General features: G+C 50.5%; 1 protein-coding gene across 3 annotated transcripts; it reads left to right on the top strand.

The window, feature by feature from the left end:
- The first annotated feature begins 5818 nt into the window (after window positions 1–5818).
- SERPINF1 (serpin family F member 1) lies at window positions 5819–19205 on the top strand. 3 transcript variants are annotated; one of them, XM_067022050.1, is made up of 9 exons: window positions 5819–6022; window positions 6749–6885; window positions 11560–11645; window positions 13539–13737; window positions 14368–14523; window positions 14912–15115; window positions 16555–16697; window positions 18126–18336; window positions 18820–19205. In XM_067022050.1, exons 3-9 carry the CDS (start codon window positions 11568–11570, stop codon window positions 19077–19079), a joined length of 1251 nt encoding a protein of 416 aa, XP_066878151.1. In that variant the 5' UTR covers window positions 5819–6022; window positions 6749–6885; window positions 11560–11567; the 3' UTR covers window positions 19080–19205. The 3 variants fall into 3 exon arrangements, with proteins under 3 accessions (XP_066878151.1, XP_058902758.1, XP_066878150.1); XM_059046775.2 differs by lacking the exon at window positions 5819–6022 and having other exon boundaries at window positions 6445–6885; XM_067022049.1 differs by lacking the exons at window positions 5819–6022; window positions 6749–6885 and adding an exon at window positions 10173–10371.
- Window positions 19206–20059: the final 854 nt, after the last annotated feature.

Below are 20059 nucleotides of genomic sequence, written 5' to 3'. Positions count from 1 at the left end.
GAGCTGAGGACAGACCACTGAGGGATTTAGGGCCGCTGTAAAGACTGTTGTTGTTATCTTAGGAGAGGTAAGAGATAACTGGAAAGTTAAATCAGCAAGTCCACCAGCTTAATTTTACCTCTTGAGTTTTTCTCAGCTCTCTCTTCCTCTCCATCTGGGCTCTAGCCGCGGTTTGGATCTAGTCATCACTCCCAAGGGTCACTGCTGTCGCCTCCCGGGTTCTCTGTGCTGCCGGCCTGGCTGCCTTAACTGCATCCTCTGCCCTGTAAATACTAGTCAAGTGCTTTCTGTGTGCCTAGCAGCTCCCCGGGCTCTGGGGCTGCAGCAATGAAAAAGCCAACAAGACCTCTACCCCGCAGAGCCTAAATCTAGTGGTAGAGTGGTCTAGACAATAAACAAGTTAAAATTTGGGGTTGAAGCATAGTATGCCAAGTACACAAGTCATAATGTACCTAAGCGTAATGAATTTGTTTCACGAACCAAGTACCCCTGTGAAACCAGTACTCAGATCAACAAACAGTACTCACTCTCCCGGCTTCTGATAAAAGACTAGTTTTTTCTGGTTTTGAACTTTATGTAAAGGACTCGTGCAGCCTGTTCTCCCTTGTGCCTGGCTTCTTTCATTCAACCTCCTGTTGGTGAGATTCATCCGTATCGTTGGGGATGGCAATTATTCATTCCCTGTGGAAGGCTTTTTTAAAAAAATTAATTTATTTAGTTGCACGAGGTCTTAGTCGCGGCAGGCAGGCTCCTTAGTTGCAGCAGGTGAACTCTTAGTTGTGGCATGCATGTGGGATCTAGTTCCCTGACCAGGGATCGAACCCTGCCCCCCTGCATTGGGAGCGTGAAGTCTTAACCACTGTGTCACCAGGGAAGTCCCTGGTGGCAGGCATTAACTGAGGGGCACCGTGGTCTGAGGTCAGCTCTGGAAGGCTCATTTGGCTTCTGTGAGAAGAACAGACTTAAGAGGCGCAAATGCAGGAGGAGGGAGGCTGGTTAGCAGGCAAGAGACATGGGTGGCTTGGCCGAGGCTGCTGACTCTGGAAATGCAGGAAAGTGGTCAGACTTCAGGTATATTTTGCAGGTAGCGTTATAGAATTTGTGCCTAGACTGTATGGCAGATGAGGGAGAGGAAAGAGGCAAGGATGGTGGGGCTCATCATTCAAGCCCCCGGATTTTTGTGTTGAGAAAAGTGGGTTTTACTGAGATGGGAATCAGAGTGACGGACAGATTTTAGGACTGGTTGGAGATTTCCATTTTGAACATGACTGAAATGCCACACGAATATAGGGTGACCATATGTCCCAGTCTTCCCTGGGACTGTTCGAGTTATGTCTGTGGTTCCAGCTTAATTCACAGCACCCGCTTTTGTGCTCAGAAGTGTTTGGATGATTAATTTTATGCTCCTCTCACAGGCTGGGCATCCATGTGGCTATGTCAAATTGGGCTGCAAGTGTATATTTGGGAACTCGCAGATGCATTGAAAGTTACAGAATTGGCAGAAATCACCAAAGAGGAGATGTAGATGGAGAGAGGAGGAAAGGTGTCCCAGAATCAAGCCAGCAAGGAAGATGGAAAAGATGGGGCTTTTGAGGTGTGAGAAAAATGAGAGGGTATGAAGAGTCAGGGTTTCAAGGAAGGACAGTTTGCCGTCTGCTGGCGAGGGCGGAGATGGCCATTTGGTGGTCAACGCAGACGTCACCCGTGAACTTGGCGACAGCAGTTTCAAAGGAGAACTGGGCACAGAAGCAAGCTGGACAGTGAGGAAGGAAAGGCGCTAAGAGTAAACAGCTCTTTCCCGCATGTCCGGGAGGGAGGAAGGCGAAATGGACGTTAGCTTTAGGGGATGCGGCAATAAAAGAAGAGTCCTTAAAGAAGGGAGTAGCAGATGCAGTTTAAAGGCTGTGGAATGGTCCTTCAGAGAAGGATTACATTGATTGGGCAGGAGAGGGGCTACCTGCCGGAGCCTAGCCCTTGAAGATCACCAGTGCAGGCCCTCTCCTTTGGCAGGCGTGGGGCACACTGCTTTCATGCTACTCGGAAGAGAGAGAAATCTTCTTTCTTTATAAGTTATTGTAAATAATTAGGACATACAAAGGGGTATGATAAATCATATAAGGCCACCGTCCAGCTTAAAAAATATTCTCAATATAGTGATAGTCCTACATTCCCTTCCTCAATCCTTCCCCTGCCCCCCAAACCATCATCCTGAATTTGGTTTTTATGATTTTCACGCATTTCTTTTACTTTCACCACATGAGTTTTTTTTTTTTTTTTTGCGGTACGCGGGACTCTCACTGTTGTGGTCTCTCCCGTTGCGGAGCACAGGCTCCGGACGCGCAGGCGCAGCGGCCATGGCTCACGGGCCCAGCCGCTCCGCGGCATGTGGGATCCTCCCGGACCGGGGCACGAACCCGTGCCCCCTGCATCGGCAGGCGGACTCTCAACCACTGAGCCACCAGGGAAGCCCCACCACATGAGTTTTAATCCCTGAGTGGTATGTATTAATAGTATCATTCTGTGTGTGTTTTTGTTTGTTTGTTTTTTGCGGTACGCGGGCCTCTCACTGTTGGGACCTCTCCCGTTGCAGAGCACAGGCTCCGGACGCGCAGGCGCAGCGGCCATGGCTCACGGGCCCAGCCGCTCCGCGGCATGTGGGATCCTCCCGGACCGGGGCACGAACCCGCGTCCCCAGGATCGGCAGGTGGATTCTCAACCACTGCGCCACCAGGGAAGCCCCATTCTGTGTGTTTTTAAACCTTCCGCAAATGTATCATCCTGCAACTTGGCATCACTCCATATTGTGAGATGAATCTGTGTTAAGTGGCTTCCCTTTAGTATTTCTCATAGCTGTAGGCTTTTTTTTTTTACCCTTTATCGAATCTCCCGTTGCTGGACATTGACGGAGCTTCCTTTTTTTTTTTTTGCCACGACACAGTGCTGCTCTAACATTCTTGCTACATCCTCGTGCACGTATGCAGAGTCTTTTCGGCTCACGTGTTTAGGAGGGGAATTGCCGAGTTCTGGGTTTGGGTTTTTCATCTTTCACTGCCAGGGCTGCCACATGAGGTTATGCACAACCTTGCCATTTGTTGCCAGATTGTTCTTCAAAGGGGTTGTATCAATTTGTGTTCTCATAAGGAGGGCCTAAGAGATCCTGGCCCTCCACATGCTCACCAATACTTGGTATTGTCAGATGTTTCAATTTCGCCCATCTGATGAGTGTGAAATACACTTATCAAAGTATTTAATCTGCAGTCCCCTGATTACAGGTGAAAAACATCTTTTCATAAATTTATTGGCCACTCAGGAGTCTTCATCTGTGAATTACCTGGGCCTATTTTCCTGTTGCATTGTTTTCTTCTTTCTTTTTTTTTTAAAAATTGATTTGTAGTTCTTTCTCTATTACAGTTAGTAATCTTTTTTTGTCAGTTATCTGTGTTACAAATATTTTCTCTTAGTGTGAGGCTTGTCTTTTCATTTTGTTTTATGGTATCTGTTCCTGAAAACAAGTTTTTGATTTTAGTGTCAAATTTATCAATCTTTTATAATTTGTGCTTTTTTTGGTGTCTTGTCTAAAAAAACTTTCCTACTGAGAGATCACAGAGAAATCCATCTATACATTTTTCTAAAATATTTACATTTTTGCCTGTTGTGTATGTGTTTTCATTTTTTTTAAGCCATTAAAATTATCTCTGAAAGGATACATATGAAAGAGATTAACATCAGCTGTCTCCAGGGAGTGGAATCAGGTGACTGGAGATCAGAGTGAAAAGGAGTCATTCACTGTATATCTTTAGTTGCTTTTGAGTTTTGAACCATATTTTAAAAATACCTATTCAAAAATAAGTGAATAATTTAAATAAACAGTCATTAAAAAGGTGCTGCAGGGAACCCTCCTACACTGTTGGTGGGAATGTAAACTGGTACAGCTACTATGGAGAACAGTATGGAGGTTCCTTAAAAAACTAAAAATAGAGCTACTGTATGATCCAGCAACCCCACTCCTGGGCATATATCCAGAGAAAACCATAATTCGAACAGATACATACACCCCAATATTCATTGCAGCACTACTTACAATAGCCAGGACATGGAAGTAACCTAAATGTCTATCGACAGAGGAATGGATAAAGAAGATGTGATACATATATGCAATGGAATATTACTCAGCCATAAAAAAGAATGAAATAATGCCTTTTGCAGCAACATGGATGGACCTAGAGATTGTCACACTGAGTGAAGTAAGTCAGACAAAGACAAATATCATATGATATCGCTTATATGTGGAATCTAAAAAAGTGGTACAAATGAACTTATTTACAAAACAGAAATAGAGTCACAGACGTAGAAAACAATCTTATGGTTACCAGGGGGTTAAGGAGGGAGGGATAAATTGGGAGATTGGGATTGACATATACACACTACCATATATAAAATAGATAACAAACAAGGACCTACCGTATAGCACAGGGAACTCTATTCAGTACTCTGTAATGACCTATATGGGAAAATAATCTAAAAAAGTGGATGTATATATATGTATAACTGATTTACTTTGCTGTACAGCAGAAACTAACACAACCTTATAAATCAACTATACTCCAATAAAAAAAATTAAAAAATAAAAATGTTTAAAAAAAGGTTCTGCAAAAACAGAAATTGTTTTTCAGAAACATTTAAACCTCTAATGCACCTACAGTTAATCTTTGTGCATGATGAGAGACAGGGATCCAGTTTTAAATTATCCACAGGCAGGGCTTCCCTGGTGGCACAGTGGTTGAGAGTCCGCCTGCCGATGCAGGGGACACGGGTTCGCGCTCCGGTCCGGGAAGATCCCACGTGCCGCGGAGCGGCTGGGCCCGTGAGCCACGGCCGCTGAGCCTGCACGTCCAGAGCCTGTGCTCCACAACGGGAGAGGCCACAACAGTGAGAGGCCCGCGTACCGCAAAAAAAAAAAAAAAAAAAAAAAAAAATTGTCCACAGTGTAGTCACGTCTTTCCACCTTCCTATACTTAGCTCATTCTTATTCAAGACTCAGCTTAGATTCATATATTATAGCTGTGCTGCCATGATACCCTATAGAGCAGTGCTGTCCAGTAGAAATACAATGCAAACCGCATAAGTAATTTAAGATTTCCTAGCAGCCACATTAAAAAAGAAATAGATGAAATTAATTTTAACAATATATTTATTTAACCTAATATATGTAATCAGGATCAAAATTATTGAGAGAGTTCACATTCTTTTTCATACTAAATATTCAAAATCTAGTGTGTACTTTATACTTATATCAGATCACAACTCAGACTGGCCACATTTCAATTGTTCCATGGCCACATGTGGTTAGTGGCTATCATATTGGATGGCATGGCTGTAGAGACTGCTATCACAGAATGTGCCGAATTATACTGGAAGGATCTAGCCTCACATCCTCCTCTGCTATTAGCCAGTGAGCTTCTGAAGGGTGGGCACTGAGTCTTAGTCATCTATGTACTCCTTCTCTGTGTACCTAGTGAGTGCTTTGAGTAGAGGTCCTCAGTTTTTGGTTGAATGGATTGAACTCTGCAGACTTCCCTGGTGGTCCAGGGGCTAAGACTCCGAGCTCCCAATGTAGGGGGCCTGGGTTCGATCCCTGGTCAGGGAACTAGATCCCACATACTTCAACCAAGAGCCTGCAAGCTGTAAGTAAAGATCTCACAGGCAGCAATTAAGATCCCTCATGTCACAACTAGGACCCAGTACAGCCAAATAAATAAATAAATAACTGATTAAATTTTAAAAAAAAATGATTGAACTTTTTTTTTTTTTTTTTTAGCTGTGCCACGCAGCCTGTGGGATCCTAGTTTCCTGACCAGGGATTGAACCCGGACCCCGTGCAGTGGAAACGTAGAGTTCTAATCACTGGACCGCCAGGGATAAACTCTTGACCGTTGATACACTCTTCCTTATAATAACGCTGAATCTGGTTCACCGAAAATTTCCAGGGGCCCTAGCTCTGCTCCCTGGAGCCTCACAGGAGGTGAAGTTCCCCTAAATTTTCTCTTCCTCTAAATATCCCAGAGGCTCTCCCTTCCTTTTCTGATCCCTCCTTCTCTGAATGACCACTGGGCTTCTGACCAGGATCCACACATGCCTAGAAAATGTTTTGGTACATTCTCTAATTATTTCCCATGACAGTATTTTAGTTTCACAATGCATTGCAGGTGAGCAAGGCCTCAGTGGTTTCCTCCCAGGTGATCTCTGCGGTGCACACACGCTCAGCCTCCTCTCAAGACTAATGTTTACAGTTCATCTCACTCTTCCTCTGGTCAGATATTTCCCCACTGCCTTTTCTGATCTTCAGAAATCAGAGCATTTCAGGGCTAAAAAAGCACACAGACATCCCAGTACCAACCCCTCGTTTTCCAGCTGAGGAAAGGTAGGAGCCATCAGTGATGTCTTGCCCCAAATCCGAGTACCAGAACCAAGGACCAGGAAAAACGCAGAGTCTCAGTTCTGGGCCGCTGTTTCCTCTACTCCGGCCTCCTCCTGGGCCTCCTCCTGCCAGACTCTTCCTCAGTCCTGGCTCCCACCCAGACTGGCCAGGCTGCCCTGTCTGGTGGGAAGGCCAGGACCCCAGAGAAGGTCTGGTGGAGCAGTAGGGTGTGTGAATGTGTCTGTCTTGAGGGTGTGTGGTGGAAGGGCAGCAGTGGGTTAAAGTTAACACCGGACAATGATGCAATCACGGACTCCAAATTGAGTGCAGGTCGCTTTAAGAAAGGAGTAGCTGTAATCTGAAACCTGCTGGACGCTGGATTAGGAGGCAGCAGAAAAAGCTCTGGTGCTTGCAGAAGCCCCCTCAGTGTGCACTAGGCTGGGCGTGGAGCTGCAGCGCACTCACAGGTAAAGAGCTCCCTGTCTGGTCTGCATGTGTGTCTGGGGAAGACGGGAGGCTCCTCTGGGCTGGGGGGCTGAGGGTGAAGCAGGGGTACTTCAGAGAGCAGAAAAGAGGGGTGTAAGGGAGAGGAGGTGGGGAGACAGTAGTTCCTACAGCTTGGGCACCAGGGTGAGTAGGTTAGAGAGGGTAGAGGGAGTTGGGGGTCAGAACCCCCTCATCCCCCAACCCTACTGCACTGCTAGGAGGAGAGGCTGGAAAGACTCCTGAATGAAATGGGTGGGAAACAAAGGAGGGGGGTCGTGGCGGGAAGAAGCAGAGAGCTTGGCTGCTGGGTCAGGTCTGAGCATCACTTCAGGGGGCTCTGCAGCCTTGGGGGAAGGAGGCTGTCCGGGAGCTGTACCTCCACTGGGGCAGTCAGGGAAGCAGCCCATCCTGCAGCCCGGCCGTGGCTTGAGCTCAGCTCCCCGCTGCTGCCTTTTCAAAATCAACTGGTGCTGATTTCAAACTGGTGCTAACTTCCCGACACTGCCAAGCAGCTGGCCTGTGGGGAGGCTTCCGGGCAGGCCTGGGATGCAGGACAGCTGGGTCCTTCTATCCAGTGCCCACCCTTTTTCTTTGGCCAAATCAGCCGCCAGTAAAAGCTGGGCGACCAGCAGGGGTTTGGCCTCTCACCAACAATGACCGCTATTTAGCCCAGCTGGTGTATGGGATTTGGGGGCTCAGCTGCCGGGGCTGGAGAGAAGGGCTGCCCGCACCCTACGTGCTCCCTGGGACAAGCCACAGCAAGGAGCGGGTCTGGGCCAAAGAAAAACTTCAGGCTTCCCAGAAACCCCATCATTGTCTGGCCCAGGCGGGTCCACCAAGAGTTCAGCCCTCACGCTGAGGGGAGGGAGGGGAAGCGGGCCAGGCAATTCTGTCCCTAAGGCTGGTCCTTCTGGGGTGTGGGGAGGTGAAACTCATGGGTGCCCTGGCCCCGCTCATTCAGGTTCCAAAACTTCAGAAAACAGTTGCCTGTGCACCGATGGGGAGCACGGTGGGGTGGGCCTGGAGGGACCTCTCAGAATCTCCCTCCCAGAGCCAGGGCAGAGGGTGGTGCCCTTGCCTGCCCATGAGGTCCACTGCCGTGTGGCTTGGAGGCTGTGCGGTCCTGGGAGGAGCAGGAGGGATGGTGTTCGTCTCACAACTGGGTTTAATCTGAAACACATGTACTGGCTCAAATTTATCCTCCCAGCTTGAAGGCAAAATCACAAAATCATTTCCTTGTGTTTCTTGATTTGGGCAATGTGGCAGGAAGGCGGGCCTGAGTTTGGCTCAACTGGGAGGATATCTACGTCCTCCCCCGCCGGGTAGGACAGGGATCTGGCTTGGACACTGCCCTTTGGACAGGATGGCACCATTGTTCCTGTGTCCCTGGCCAGGCGATGGAGGCCTGGACAAGCCCACAGAACAGTCGTCTTGGACTCGGCACCGAGTGTGCTCAGAGGGGCCCCCGTGCAGACCCTCACTCTCTACCCTCTCACTGGCCTTGCGGAGGGGTTTCCATCATCTCTCCACTTCCCTCATCCCCAGGCCTTGAGGTAGAGGATTCAAAGAGGGGCCATTAATACTATGCATCCTGGGGCTTCCCTGGTGGCGCAGTGGTTGAGAATCCGCCTGCCGATGCAGGGGACACGGGTTCGTGCCCCGGTCTGGGAAGATCCCACATGCCGCGGAGCGGCTGGGCCCGTGAGCCATGGCCGCTGAGCCTGAGCGTCCGGAGCCTGTGCTCCACAACGGGAGAGGCCACAACAGTGAGGCCCGCATACCACAAAAAAAAAAAAAAAAAAAAAAAAAAAAAAAAAAAAAATACTATGCATCCTGGAGACTGGCTCTGGGCCAGCTGTGGACCCAGGTGCCTTTCCCTGCCAGGGTGGCTCACCTCATCTTTAGTCCTCAGTCCACTCACGTGGTGACAGTGATCACATGACCCGAGGTTTGGGCTCAAACTCTGTAGGGACTCCTACAGAGAAGATCCATCTTCAGGTGCATCTGAACTTGGTTTCCTTAAACACCATGCCAGGATGACATCTCCCACCTCCTCCCTCCTATCTCAGTTCCCTACCCTGGCCCAGGAACTAGAGCTAACAGCTTTCCCTCTAGCCCTGCATCTCACTGAATTTCCAGTCTCCGCTAAGCCAGTCTGCTGAGGCTCAGGCAGGGAAGGCCCCTGCCAGCTCTGGGTGGGGCTGGCCGGGTGGAGAGAGCAGCTGTGAGCCTGGATGGCCTTAAGGGCTCTATCTTGCACTGCAGAAAGCTCTTCCCGTTGTCTCAATGGAAGATTTCTCTCTGAGTGGCAGGGGCAGCCGGGGGGAAGAGCAGCTGGCTGAGAACACAAGGGTCTGTGGAACTCACTGCGAGACACGTGCTTGAGATCAGTGTTTAGACAGAAAGCCGGGCTGGGGCCCACTGGCCGTCCGGCCGTAAGCCAAGCAAACTCAGAGGCCATCTTTTCTTTTTCAGCCTTTCATGCTCTACAATGTTGTCCAGTGGCTTATTAGACTTAATTTTAAGGACTTTGACCCAAAATCCGCACACTGCACTCTTAATTTTCCTATTTGTTCTGAGAAGTCAGGAAAGCGCGCGCGCATGTGTGTGTGTGTGTGTGTGTGTGTGTGTGTGTGTGTGTGTATGGGTATATGAAAGGAAGAAAGAGCTTGAGACCCTTGGCCTGTGTGTCTGTGCACACACGGGTGTATTTGTGCTGCAGGGGAGGGGAGGGGCAGGGAAGACAGATGATAAGTTCTTTTTTTAAAATAAATTTGTTGGGCTTCCCCGGTGGCGCAGTGGTTGGGAGTCCGCCTGCCTATGCGGGGGGCACGGGTTCGTGCCCCGGTCCGGGGGGATCCCGCGTGCCGCGGGGTGGCTGGGCCCGTGAGCCATGCTGGGCCCATGAGCCATGGCCGCTGGGCCTGCGCGTCCGGAGCCTGTGCTCCGCGCAACGGGAGAGGCCACAGCAGTGAGAGGCCCGCGTACCACAAAAAAATAAATAAATAAATTTGTTTATTTTATTTATTTATTTATTTTTGGCTGTGTTGGGTCTTCGTTGCTGCGCGTGGGCTTTCTCTAGTTGCGGCGAGCGGGGGCTACTCTTCATTGCTGTGCGCGGGCTTCTCATTGCGGTGGCTTCTCTTGTTGCGGAGCACAGGCTCTAGGCACACGGGCTTCAGTAGTTGTGGCACACGGGCTTAGTTGCTCCACAGCATGTGGGATCTTCCCGGACCAGGGCTCGAACCTGTGTCCCCTGCATTGGCAGATGGATTCTCAACCACTGCGCCACCAGGGAAGCCCAGATGATAAGTTCTTGACATGGCAGTATGGATGGAGAGAGAGCAGAGGTCCTGGTTGCTGAGACCTTGTCCCACTTTCTAATGAGAAGGCCTCTCAGAAGATCTTATTTATGAACACCCCCAGCTGCCTTCATCCCCTCCCACCTCCACATCCTGATTCCAGGGGTGAGCTCATAGAGGCAATGAATGTAGGAGGGCAAGGAATGGGGGAGCCCTAGACCCAGAGTTCTCTTTTCCCTTGTGGTCCAGGGGTCAGACCAGAGTCCTGTCCAAAGAGGCTACTGCTCAGGAGGTAAAGGGACTTGGGTGGTCTTACTAAGAAGTGGGGTTACTTAACCTGAAGGAAAGAATTCTTGGCGGTTTCTCTGGTCAGACCAGAGTCCTGTCCAAAGAGGCTACTGCTCAGGAGGTAAAGGGACTTGGGTGGTCTTACTAAGAAGTGGGGTTACTTAACCTGAAGGAAAGAATTCTTGGCGGTTTCAGAGCTAGATCCGAGCTAGTGGGGGGAAGAGGACATGGCTACCCCCAGGGAGAAGGGGGGCCCTGGGGTTCCAGGAGTAGGGAGACACATTTTGACTCAGAGATCATTGGAGAACTCACCTGTCTCTGGTGTTGCTCGCTAAGTGCTATGAAGGCATCATCTAATTTAATTCTCATCACAATAGGTAAGTACTATTTGATTTCCACTTTACAAGAGAAGACACTGGGATTTAGAGAGGTATTAAGACACAGAACTGAGGGGAATTCCCTGGCGGTCCAGTGGTTAGGACTCAGCACTTTCACTGCTGGGGACCGGGCTGTCTGACGCTAGACCCAGCACTCCTAACCGTGAGAGTAAGCGCTTTTGACACAGAACTGTCCAAGAAGGGAACGAGTTGCTTATGAGGCCACAGGTTCCAGGGCAGAGGTATTTAAGGAGAGTGTTTGAGAACTTGGAGGTAGCAGGGGCTGGACCGGATGCCCCCGTTCTCTATATTCTGTCATTCTACATCTGAGACCTAGGTTCTGCCCCCGTGCTTTTACTAGACATTGACCCAAATGTCTATGTCCCACAGAGGAGCCCACTGCTGGGTCTTCACTACCCTGGAGGTTTAGGCTCAAAGGTGGGTCTCCTGGCACAGACAATGGATGAAAGCACAAGCTCACCATAGGACCGTGGGCTGTGAGGCAGGGGGAGGGCTGGGGAGGTGCTGAGAGGGAGGGATCAGCAAGCTGAGGGTCCACTTCCAGCCCGGGGAGGCTGGAGGGAAGGTGCCGAGCCCTGCTAAGGCCCTGCTACCTGCCCAGGGTGGCTGGGTGTTACAGGGTGGTGGGTGAGGGAAGCAGCCTGCCACCTCTTTTGCCTTCTTGCAGGCCCCAGGATGCAGGCCTTTGTGCTACTCCTCTGGACTGGAGCCCTCCTCGGGTACGGCAGCTGCCAGAACACCGGCCTGGAGGAGGTCAGAGGCGGGGTGTGTGTGGTGGGGGCCTGGGGGGGCATCAGCAATTCCAGCCCCTCCTCAGTAGGCAGCATGGGAGACAGGACAACACCCAGGTTGCAGGCCAGACTCTGGCCTTTCTGTCTAGACAGGGCCTTGGTTTTTCCATCAGCAAAACATAAAGTGTCTCACCCTGCCTTTCATAGAACCGAGTGGGGACAAACCTACGATCGAACAAGGTGAAAGGCAAAAGCGCTCTAACAAGTCCAGGTCTGTCCCCTCAGTGAAGACCTTTTCTCATTACCTTGCATTACTTGTGGTTCTCACTGAGTGGGTGGTGCCCTTGGATATTTGTTCCAGTCCTGACCAGGGGGCAGCAGAGGTGTAAGAGTGTGGAAAGGCCTCTTTCCTGTCCAGAGAGAGCAGAGTCGGGTTGCAAAGGCAGATGCTGAGAAGCCTATGCTATGTGACAGTGGGGGTGGGGGAGTGACTGTCACACAAGGGACCAGGGCACTTCTGGACCAGTCCCTTGTCTTTTTTTAAAAAAAATTAATTAATTAATTAATTTTTGGTTGTGCTGGGTTTTCATTGCTGTGTGCAGGCTTTCTCTAGTTGGGGCGAGAGGGGGCTACTCTTTGCTGCGGTGCGCGGGTTTCTCATTTGGTGGCTTCTCTTATTGTGGAGCACGGGCTCTAGGCACGTGGACTTCAGTAGTTGTGGCATGTGGGCTCAGTAGTTGTAGCTTGTGGGCTCTACAGAGCAGGCTCAGTAGTTGTGGTGCACGCACTTAGTTGCTCCACGGCATGTGGGATCTTCCCGGACCAGGGCTCGAACCTGTGTCCCCTGCATTGGCAGGCGGATTCTCAACCACTGCGCCACCAGGGAAGTCCCTGGACTTTGTCTTGAGTTCCAAGTTTGAATCCTGGTTCAACCTCTCACTAGCTTTATCATCTTAGACAAGTCACTGTTACTTGAGTCTGTTTTCTTATCTATAAAATGGGATTAAAAATATCCTTACAGGGGCTTCCCTGGTGGCGCAGTGGTTGAGAGTCCGCCTGCCGATGCAGGGGACACGGGTTCGTGCCCCGGTCCGGGAGGATCCCACGTGCCGCGGAGCGGCTGGGCCCGTGAGCCATGGCCGCTGAGCCTGCGCGTCCGGAGCCTGTGCTCCGCAACGGGAGAGGCCACAACAGTGAGAGGCCCGCAAAAAAAAAAAAAAAATCCTTACAGGGCCATCACGGACAGTCACTTATTTTTTATCTACTGAACACCTATTCTGTAGGGTGCTGGGGATGGGTGGAAATATGAAAGACCCAGTTCTGGCTTTCAAGGAACTCAGTGTTTTGAGATAGTAGTCTTTGGTGGTATCATCTACATTGACTGGTATGAAATGAAGTAAGTCAAATAAAAAGAACTAGCACAGAGGCTGGCACGTGGTAGGCGGTAGTTAACTCTGAAAAAGTGGTCAGAAAACCAAAAGGTGCCTTCTCATTGGGGCCATCAGGGAAAGTCTGTGGTGGAGGGGTTGATATCTAATCAGGGCCATGAAAGACAGGAAGGGTTTGATAGGAGGGTCCAGGTGGAGACCCGGGAGCAGTGAGCAAGGGTAAGCAGACAGGGAGCCTGTCTGGCCTGAGAACAGAATTTCTTGGGAAGGGGGACTCCTCTCCTTTTATTTATTTTTAATGTGTTACAGGCCTGAGGTTCACAGGTCAGTGGTGCCTAAAGCTGGCCAGCTAACTTCTCCCCAGCAGAGCGCCCCTACAGGAGCAGGGGGCACAGACTCATTCCAACGTTAGGCTAAGCACCATCCTCAGGCAGGACAGCCTCAGGGACCAGAAGGACAGTGCCACACAAAGCGATGAGACCAGTCATCCCGTGCTCACCTGCACTGGTCCTTGTCCTCAAACGCAGGGCTCCTTGGCCCCCGAGACCACGGGGGTGCCAGTGGAGGAGGAGGATCCCTTCTTCAAGGTCCCTGTGAACAAGCTGGCGGCCGCTGTCTCCAACTTTGGCTACGACTTGTACCGCGTGAGGTCCAGGGAGAGCCCCGCTGCTAACGTGCTCCTGTCTCCGCTCAGCGTGGCCACGGCGCTCTCTGCCCTTTCGCTGGGTGAGTTCCTGGATGTAGAAAGCCCTGCATCCTAGAGCTGCCCTCCGGCCTCTGCACATCTCTGACTCTAAGTCCTGGAGACGCTTCACTCAGGGACGGTGAAGAGGGCCGAGAGGCTGGGCCTGGGGGTCCTGGCGTTTGCGGAGTGGGAGCTCGGGGGCGCAGAGCACTGCTGACACGGGTGTGTGGCCTCGGGACCACTTACGGACATTCCTTAAGCGAGCTTCTCCTATGTGCCAGCCTCGTCGGTGTGGCTAGGCTCTGGGGACATAACTGCACACAAACAGGCACGGTCTGTGCCCTCGCTCGGGTCACACAGCTGAGCTCAAGGGGGAAACGAATGAACAGGAAACTGCAGAACGGTCTGGTAAGTGTTGTGATGGGAGAAGCACACAGGGACTTGAAGCCTCGCTCCCACCCTCATCTCTCTCTAGGCCTGATGCCTTTAGCCTACCTTCAGGAAAATCTATTTTTCCTCCATTGCCCTCAAATTCCTTTCCACCTAGAACGTCCCTAGTACCAGCAGACAAGAAGACTTAGGGTGCGGTGTCCCTGCACCGTCCCATGAGCTGGCCTGACTCAGGCCCCAGTGGGCAGTTACAGAGGTTCACACGCCCATCCCTTTGGCAGGAGCGGAGCAGCGGACAGAATCCATCATTCACCGGGCTCTCTACTATGACCTGATCAGCAAGCCAGATATTCACGATACCTATAAGGAACTCCTCGCCTCCGTCACCGCCCCGGAGAAGAACCTCAAGAGCGCTTCCCGTATCGTGTTTGAGAGGAGTGAGTCGTCCGGGCTGCCTGAGGCGTGTGGGGCTCTGTGCTGCACATGGGGGTTTCCTTCTAAACACCAGAGCACGTCTGCCCCGGCCAGGCCTGGCCCTGGGGGGCAGGAAGGGGCCCTGTGAGCCCAGAGAGGATCGGAAAGAGGAAATGGGCTGAGGGAGGCAGTAGGAGGGTCGGGCGAGGGCAGCAGCGTGAAGGGAAACAGCAATGAGTGAGATGTGTTGTTCCCCGTTCAGTGCCTGGGGAAGCTGGCACAGAGTGCTGGCGCGTCCTGGGAAGGTGCCAGGCAGGAAGTCAGGGCCTGCTGAGGGTCAACCAGAACCTCTCCGAGAGGATGCTGGGTTAGCTCTCAGAGCACACTCACCTCTGCCCCGTCTCTTCGCAGAGCTGCGGATAAAAGCCAGCTTTGTCGCACCCCTGGAGAAGTCGTATGGGACCAGGCCCAGAATCCTGACCGGCAACACCCACTTGGACCTTCAGGAGATTAACAACTGGGTGCAGGCCCGGATGAAAGGGAAAATCGCTAGGTCCACGCGGGAAATGCCCAGTGGAATCAGCATTCTCCTCCTGGGTGTGGCTTACTTCAAGGGTGAGGGCTTCTCCACTTGGCTTTTGGCCAAAGGGTGGACAGTGAGTGTCAGATGGGACCAGGAAAGAGGGGAAGGCAAAGAAGGCAGGGGAGGACCCAGGAAAGGCACCTGCCTGCTTGTCATCAAACCCAAGGCCAACAGTGGATAAGTGCCTACAAAGTGTGAGGGGCCGTAGAGAAAGACTAGCAGAGATAAGGGGGCACGCCCACTCTTGCACCTGTTTGGGGCAGAGGCACCGGTAGATTTCTGGCTGGAGCCAGGTGAGGGTCCAGGCCCAGCTCTGCCTGTACTGGCGGGAGAGCCCTGCACAAGCTTCATAGCCTTTTGGGGCCTGTTTTCTCGTCTCTCACTCAGGGATGATACACTGACTTCAGGGACACTCTGTCTGTGTCGCCTCCCATCTTTTTTTTTTTTTTTTTTAAACATCTTTCCTGGAGTATAATTGCTTCACAATGGTGTGCTAGTCTCTGCCTTACAACAAAATGAATCAGCCATACATATACATATATCCCCAATATCTCCTCCCTCTCGCATCTCCCTCCCCGCCTCCCTATCCCACCCCTCTAGGTGGTCACAAAGCTCCGAGCTGATCTCCCTGTGCTATGCGGCTGCTTCCCACTAGCCAGCTATTTTACGTTTGGTAGTGTATATATGTCCATGCCACTCTCTCACTTCGTCCCAGGTTCCCCTTCCCCTTCCCCCATCTCCCATCTTCACATGGACCCTAGCATCATGCCCGGGGCACCCAGCAGGTCATTGATAAACTGTTGTTAGTTTTCTAACAACATTCCTCTAGGCTGTGTTGATGTACCCAAGTCTCTTCCACAGGCCCAGTGTGAGGCCAGCCCTATTCATCTGAGCCTTGGGTCGGCTTTTGGGCAGCCTCCCCTTAACATGTCTATCAGGCAGAGTGGACCCCTAAACTCCTAGAGAAAAGTCTTCCCGGAAGCACTGAGCTCCAGCACATGAAAGAAGCTGTTACAGACCAGCATGTTAAAGGCCACATTAAACTATCGGCTCGCTGTGTGAGCGCTGGTATCACTTCGCCTCTCTGGGGTTCCGGGCTTTTTCAGCTATGAGAGGGTTGATGACATGTCGAGGTCCCTTCCAGCTCTGGCCTCCCTGGATTGTCTTCCGGACACAACACTGTAGAAGTGTACACCAGTTTACCTTTCTCCTAAGCTATCACAGAACCTGAACAAACCCGACAATCAACCTACTTCCTCCTGAGGTTATGTATGGAAGGTATTCAGGACCCTAGAAAGTTTGTGCTCCAGACTGCACATTCTGAGATAGAGCTCTTCCCTATGTAGCAGGGCCTCTGACGACTGAGATGCCTGTAGCCAGGCAATTTTCAGCAGTGTGCTTTGGCCTCAGCGCAGCCCCAATGCCTTTCTGGTCTCCTGGGGCTCAGGGCACTCGATTTGTTTCATTCCAGGGCAGTGGGTAACAAAGTTTGACTCCAGGAAGACTTCCCTAGATGATTTCCACTTGGATGAGGAGAGGACCGTGAAAGTCCCCATGATGTCAGACCCTAAGGCCATTTTACGCTACGGCTTGGATTCTGATCTCAACTGCAAGGTCTGTAAGGGATAGAGTGAGTAGTGGGTGCGGGGACAGAAGGATGGTGTAGTGGGAATAGAATGACTTTTTCTTTTTTTTTTTGCGGTACGCGGGCCTCTCACTGTCATGGCCTCTCTGGTCGCGGAGCACAGGCTCCGGACGCGCAGGCTCAGCGGCCATGGCTCACGGGCCCAGCCGCTCCGCGGCATGTGGGATCCTCCCGGACCGGGGCACGAACCCGCGTCCCCCGCATCGGCAGGCGGACTCCCAACCACTGCGCCACCACGGAAGCCCTAGAATGACTTTTGAGATCTGACAGCTGTCTAAATTTTACCCGCTGTGTGACTTTCAGTAAGTTAATAGTTTCTCTGAGCCTTTTTTCCTCAAAATAAAGGGGCACAGTTTTCTAAACATCCTCTCACTCAGGGTCTCCTGTAAGGGTTGAGAAGGTAATGTGAAATGGGCCCGCAAGACTGCGCACTCAAGGGGCTTCCCTGGTGGTCCAGCGGTTAAGACTCTGCGCTTCCAATGCAGGGGATGTGGGTTTAGGGAACTAAGATCCCACATGCTGTGCGGCCCCCTCCCCCCAAAAAAAAGTATGCAGGGGAGTGTCATGATCAACGTATAGTATACGTCTGAATAAATCTGAAAAAATGTTAATAAGCATGAAATTACAAAATTTAAAAAAAAGATTGGGCACTCAAATGCTGGTGTTGATTCTTGTCTTTTCTTTCCTTCTTTTTCTCTTTTTTTGGGGGGGAGAACTTGTATTTCTAGAAGTCAAAGTTAAACTAAACTTTCAAACACTGTCACAAACTCCAAGCTGCTGGCATTCTAAGTCTCTCATACCTGACTTTTGAAAATGCGAAGTCAGTAGTTCTTAACTTTTTTCTTTGGAAATCGGACAAAACACCTGAAGCACTGGAGAGAAATGCCACGTATGCATTTCTGTAGATGGTTTCAGGGGCTCTTGGGACCTCTGATGCCATCTGTCCTGTGGACCTGAGGTTAAGGACCGCTGCTCAAAGGACCATTGTATTACTGCTTCTGTGTGCTCTGCCCGGAGTCCCCACTTCTAGTCCAGGGCTCTGTACATGACAGATGATCAGTAACTGCTAGCAGACAAACACTGGGAGAAAACACAGACCTGGAATTCAATTCTAGCTCTTTAGAAGCACAGGAGAAAATTCTTTCAGCAGATAACTTCAGTTGGTATCAGGCCCAGGTAAGAAAAGACAACGGCCTACTTTTTGAAGAAACATCAGTAGACATCTTGCTGCCGGAAAGCAATAGCTTGGCGGGACAACTGTTCCATAGATGAGGGGCTGGGAAAGCGAGGCAGGGCCTGGTTACAGGAGAGGAGAAGGCGGCTTGGGGGGGTGTGCCTCTCTCTACGCTCCTGGGCTCCAAAGGACTAACGCGTGTGCTTCCTCCCTGTTGTTTCAGATTGCCCAGCTGCCCTTGACCGGGAGCGTGAGTATCACCTTCTTCCTGCCTCTGAAGGTGACCCAGAACTTGACCATCATAGAAGAGAGCCTCACCTCTGAGTTCGTTCGTGACATAGACCGAGAACTGAAGACTGTTCAAGCGGTCCTGACCATCCCCAAGCTGAAGCTGAGTTACGAAGGCGAACTCACGAAGTCCGTGCAGGAGATGAGTATGTTTCTGCGAGACCTCTTTGCTCCTGGGGTGGGTGGGGTAGAGTCTTTGAGCCTTCCACCCCGCTAAGCGGAACGCAAAGGCTCCATGGCATTGTACCGAGGCCAGGGATGTTTCCTTAATTCTAATAGTGCTGGAGGGGAAGACTGAACTGCCTTCCTTATCAGACTCATTCCTCAGCCCCAAGAGCATACGTCTTATATATATGAACACGTCTTATACGTCAGAACACTGCCTCTCAAGACAGGGTCTGTTGACCTGGTTTCTAATCTTACCCTCACTTGCTGTGTGCTCCTGGGCAAGTCACTTAATCCTTAACCAGCCCAGAAGTCTCTACATACCTCACAGAAGGTCAAAAGTGGTGTTTTGCTCCCAGCTCGCTTGCCTTCTTGAGAATCAGAATTTAAGAATCAGGACTGTACTCTTCCTTGGGGTGTTGAGGAGGCAAGGTTTTGACGGAAATCTCTCTCAATCTCTGCAGAGTTGCAGTCCTTGTTTGATTCACCAGACTTTAGCAAGATCACGGGCAAACCTATCAAACTTACTCAAGTGGAACATCGCACTGGCTTTGAGTGGAACGAAGACGGGGCGGGTACCACCCCCAGCCCAGGGCTCCAGCCTGCCCACCTCACCTTCCCCCTGGACTATCACCTTAACCAACCTTTCATCTTTGTACTTAGGGACACAGACACAGGGACCCTTCTCTTCATAGGCAAAATTCTGGACCCCAGGGGCACTTAATGCTCCAATTTAATGTTCAAATACCCCAGAAGAAGAAAACGCTAGAGGGATGGCAGATTATATATTACATGAAGGCTGCCCCTATGTTTCAATGTATTCTTTGCAATAAAAGTGCTTTATCCTTAACTTTTGTTACCCTGTTCCTCCTCCTATTTCGAGGTACGTTTAATTTAATATGAAGATAAATAACCCTTTAGGAATTTGCTGGTCCCGTATTTATAGCCTGGGTCTAACTAAACTCTGCAGAAAGTCACCAGGTGAGATAAGAACTGTAGTTGTTTGTTTGCATTGTATGATGTCGGGATTGATTCTCTGCTCTGTGGGGTTTACACTCTAGGTCACTAATCCCGCTGGGAAGGAATTTCCTGTCTCCACAATCAGTGGACCATGCTCTTAAATGCACTGGACTTTAGGTTTGAATGCAAGCACGGATATCCCCCAGTCAAGCTAATGTCACCTGACAATACAGGATAACATGCAGACAGATAAGAGAGGAAGTATGTAACTTCAGGAAATAATTCCTTATTTTATAGAGCATTTAAAGAAAGCTCTCAAGTTCACATAAAATGAGGTCTGCTATGTAAAATTCTACACATATTCTTTTTAAGGAAGGGGGCCTATTTTACAAAGTACAACAGAACCTCCTTTTTCAGGAACATGAAACATGCCAAGTGTTTGGAAAAGAACTACAGAATTGGTCACAAGGCTAAATTTTTCTTCCTGAAAGAGTTAGTTCTACCAAAACATCTCATTGGCCACAGCCCTTGCCAAAGTGAGTTAGTAGAAAGGAAGATAAATGCGATTCTGCCTGCCCTTCATTCAAACAGTTGAGTGTGAACCATGCATGTTCTGAACACTCAGCTTCCTGAAAAGCTACTGCCAGGCAGCTTCAGGGCTATTCAGTTCCTGATTATAATGCCGGGGCAGCCACTGGGCACTTCTTGGGCATGGCCGGGGTGGGCAAACTCTCAAAGCAGTGT

Source organism: Kogia breviceps, chromosome 19 (genome assembly GCF_026419965.1).
Source record: "Kogia breviceps isolate mKogBre1 chromosome 19, mKogBre1 haplotype 1, whole genome shotgun sequence".
NCBI lineage: Eukaryota > Metazoa > Chordata > Mammalia > Artiodactyla > Physeteridae > Kogia > Kogia breviceps.
This window is presented reverse-complemented; position numbering and strand designations above follow the sequence as displayed.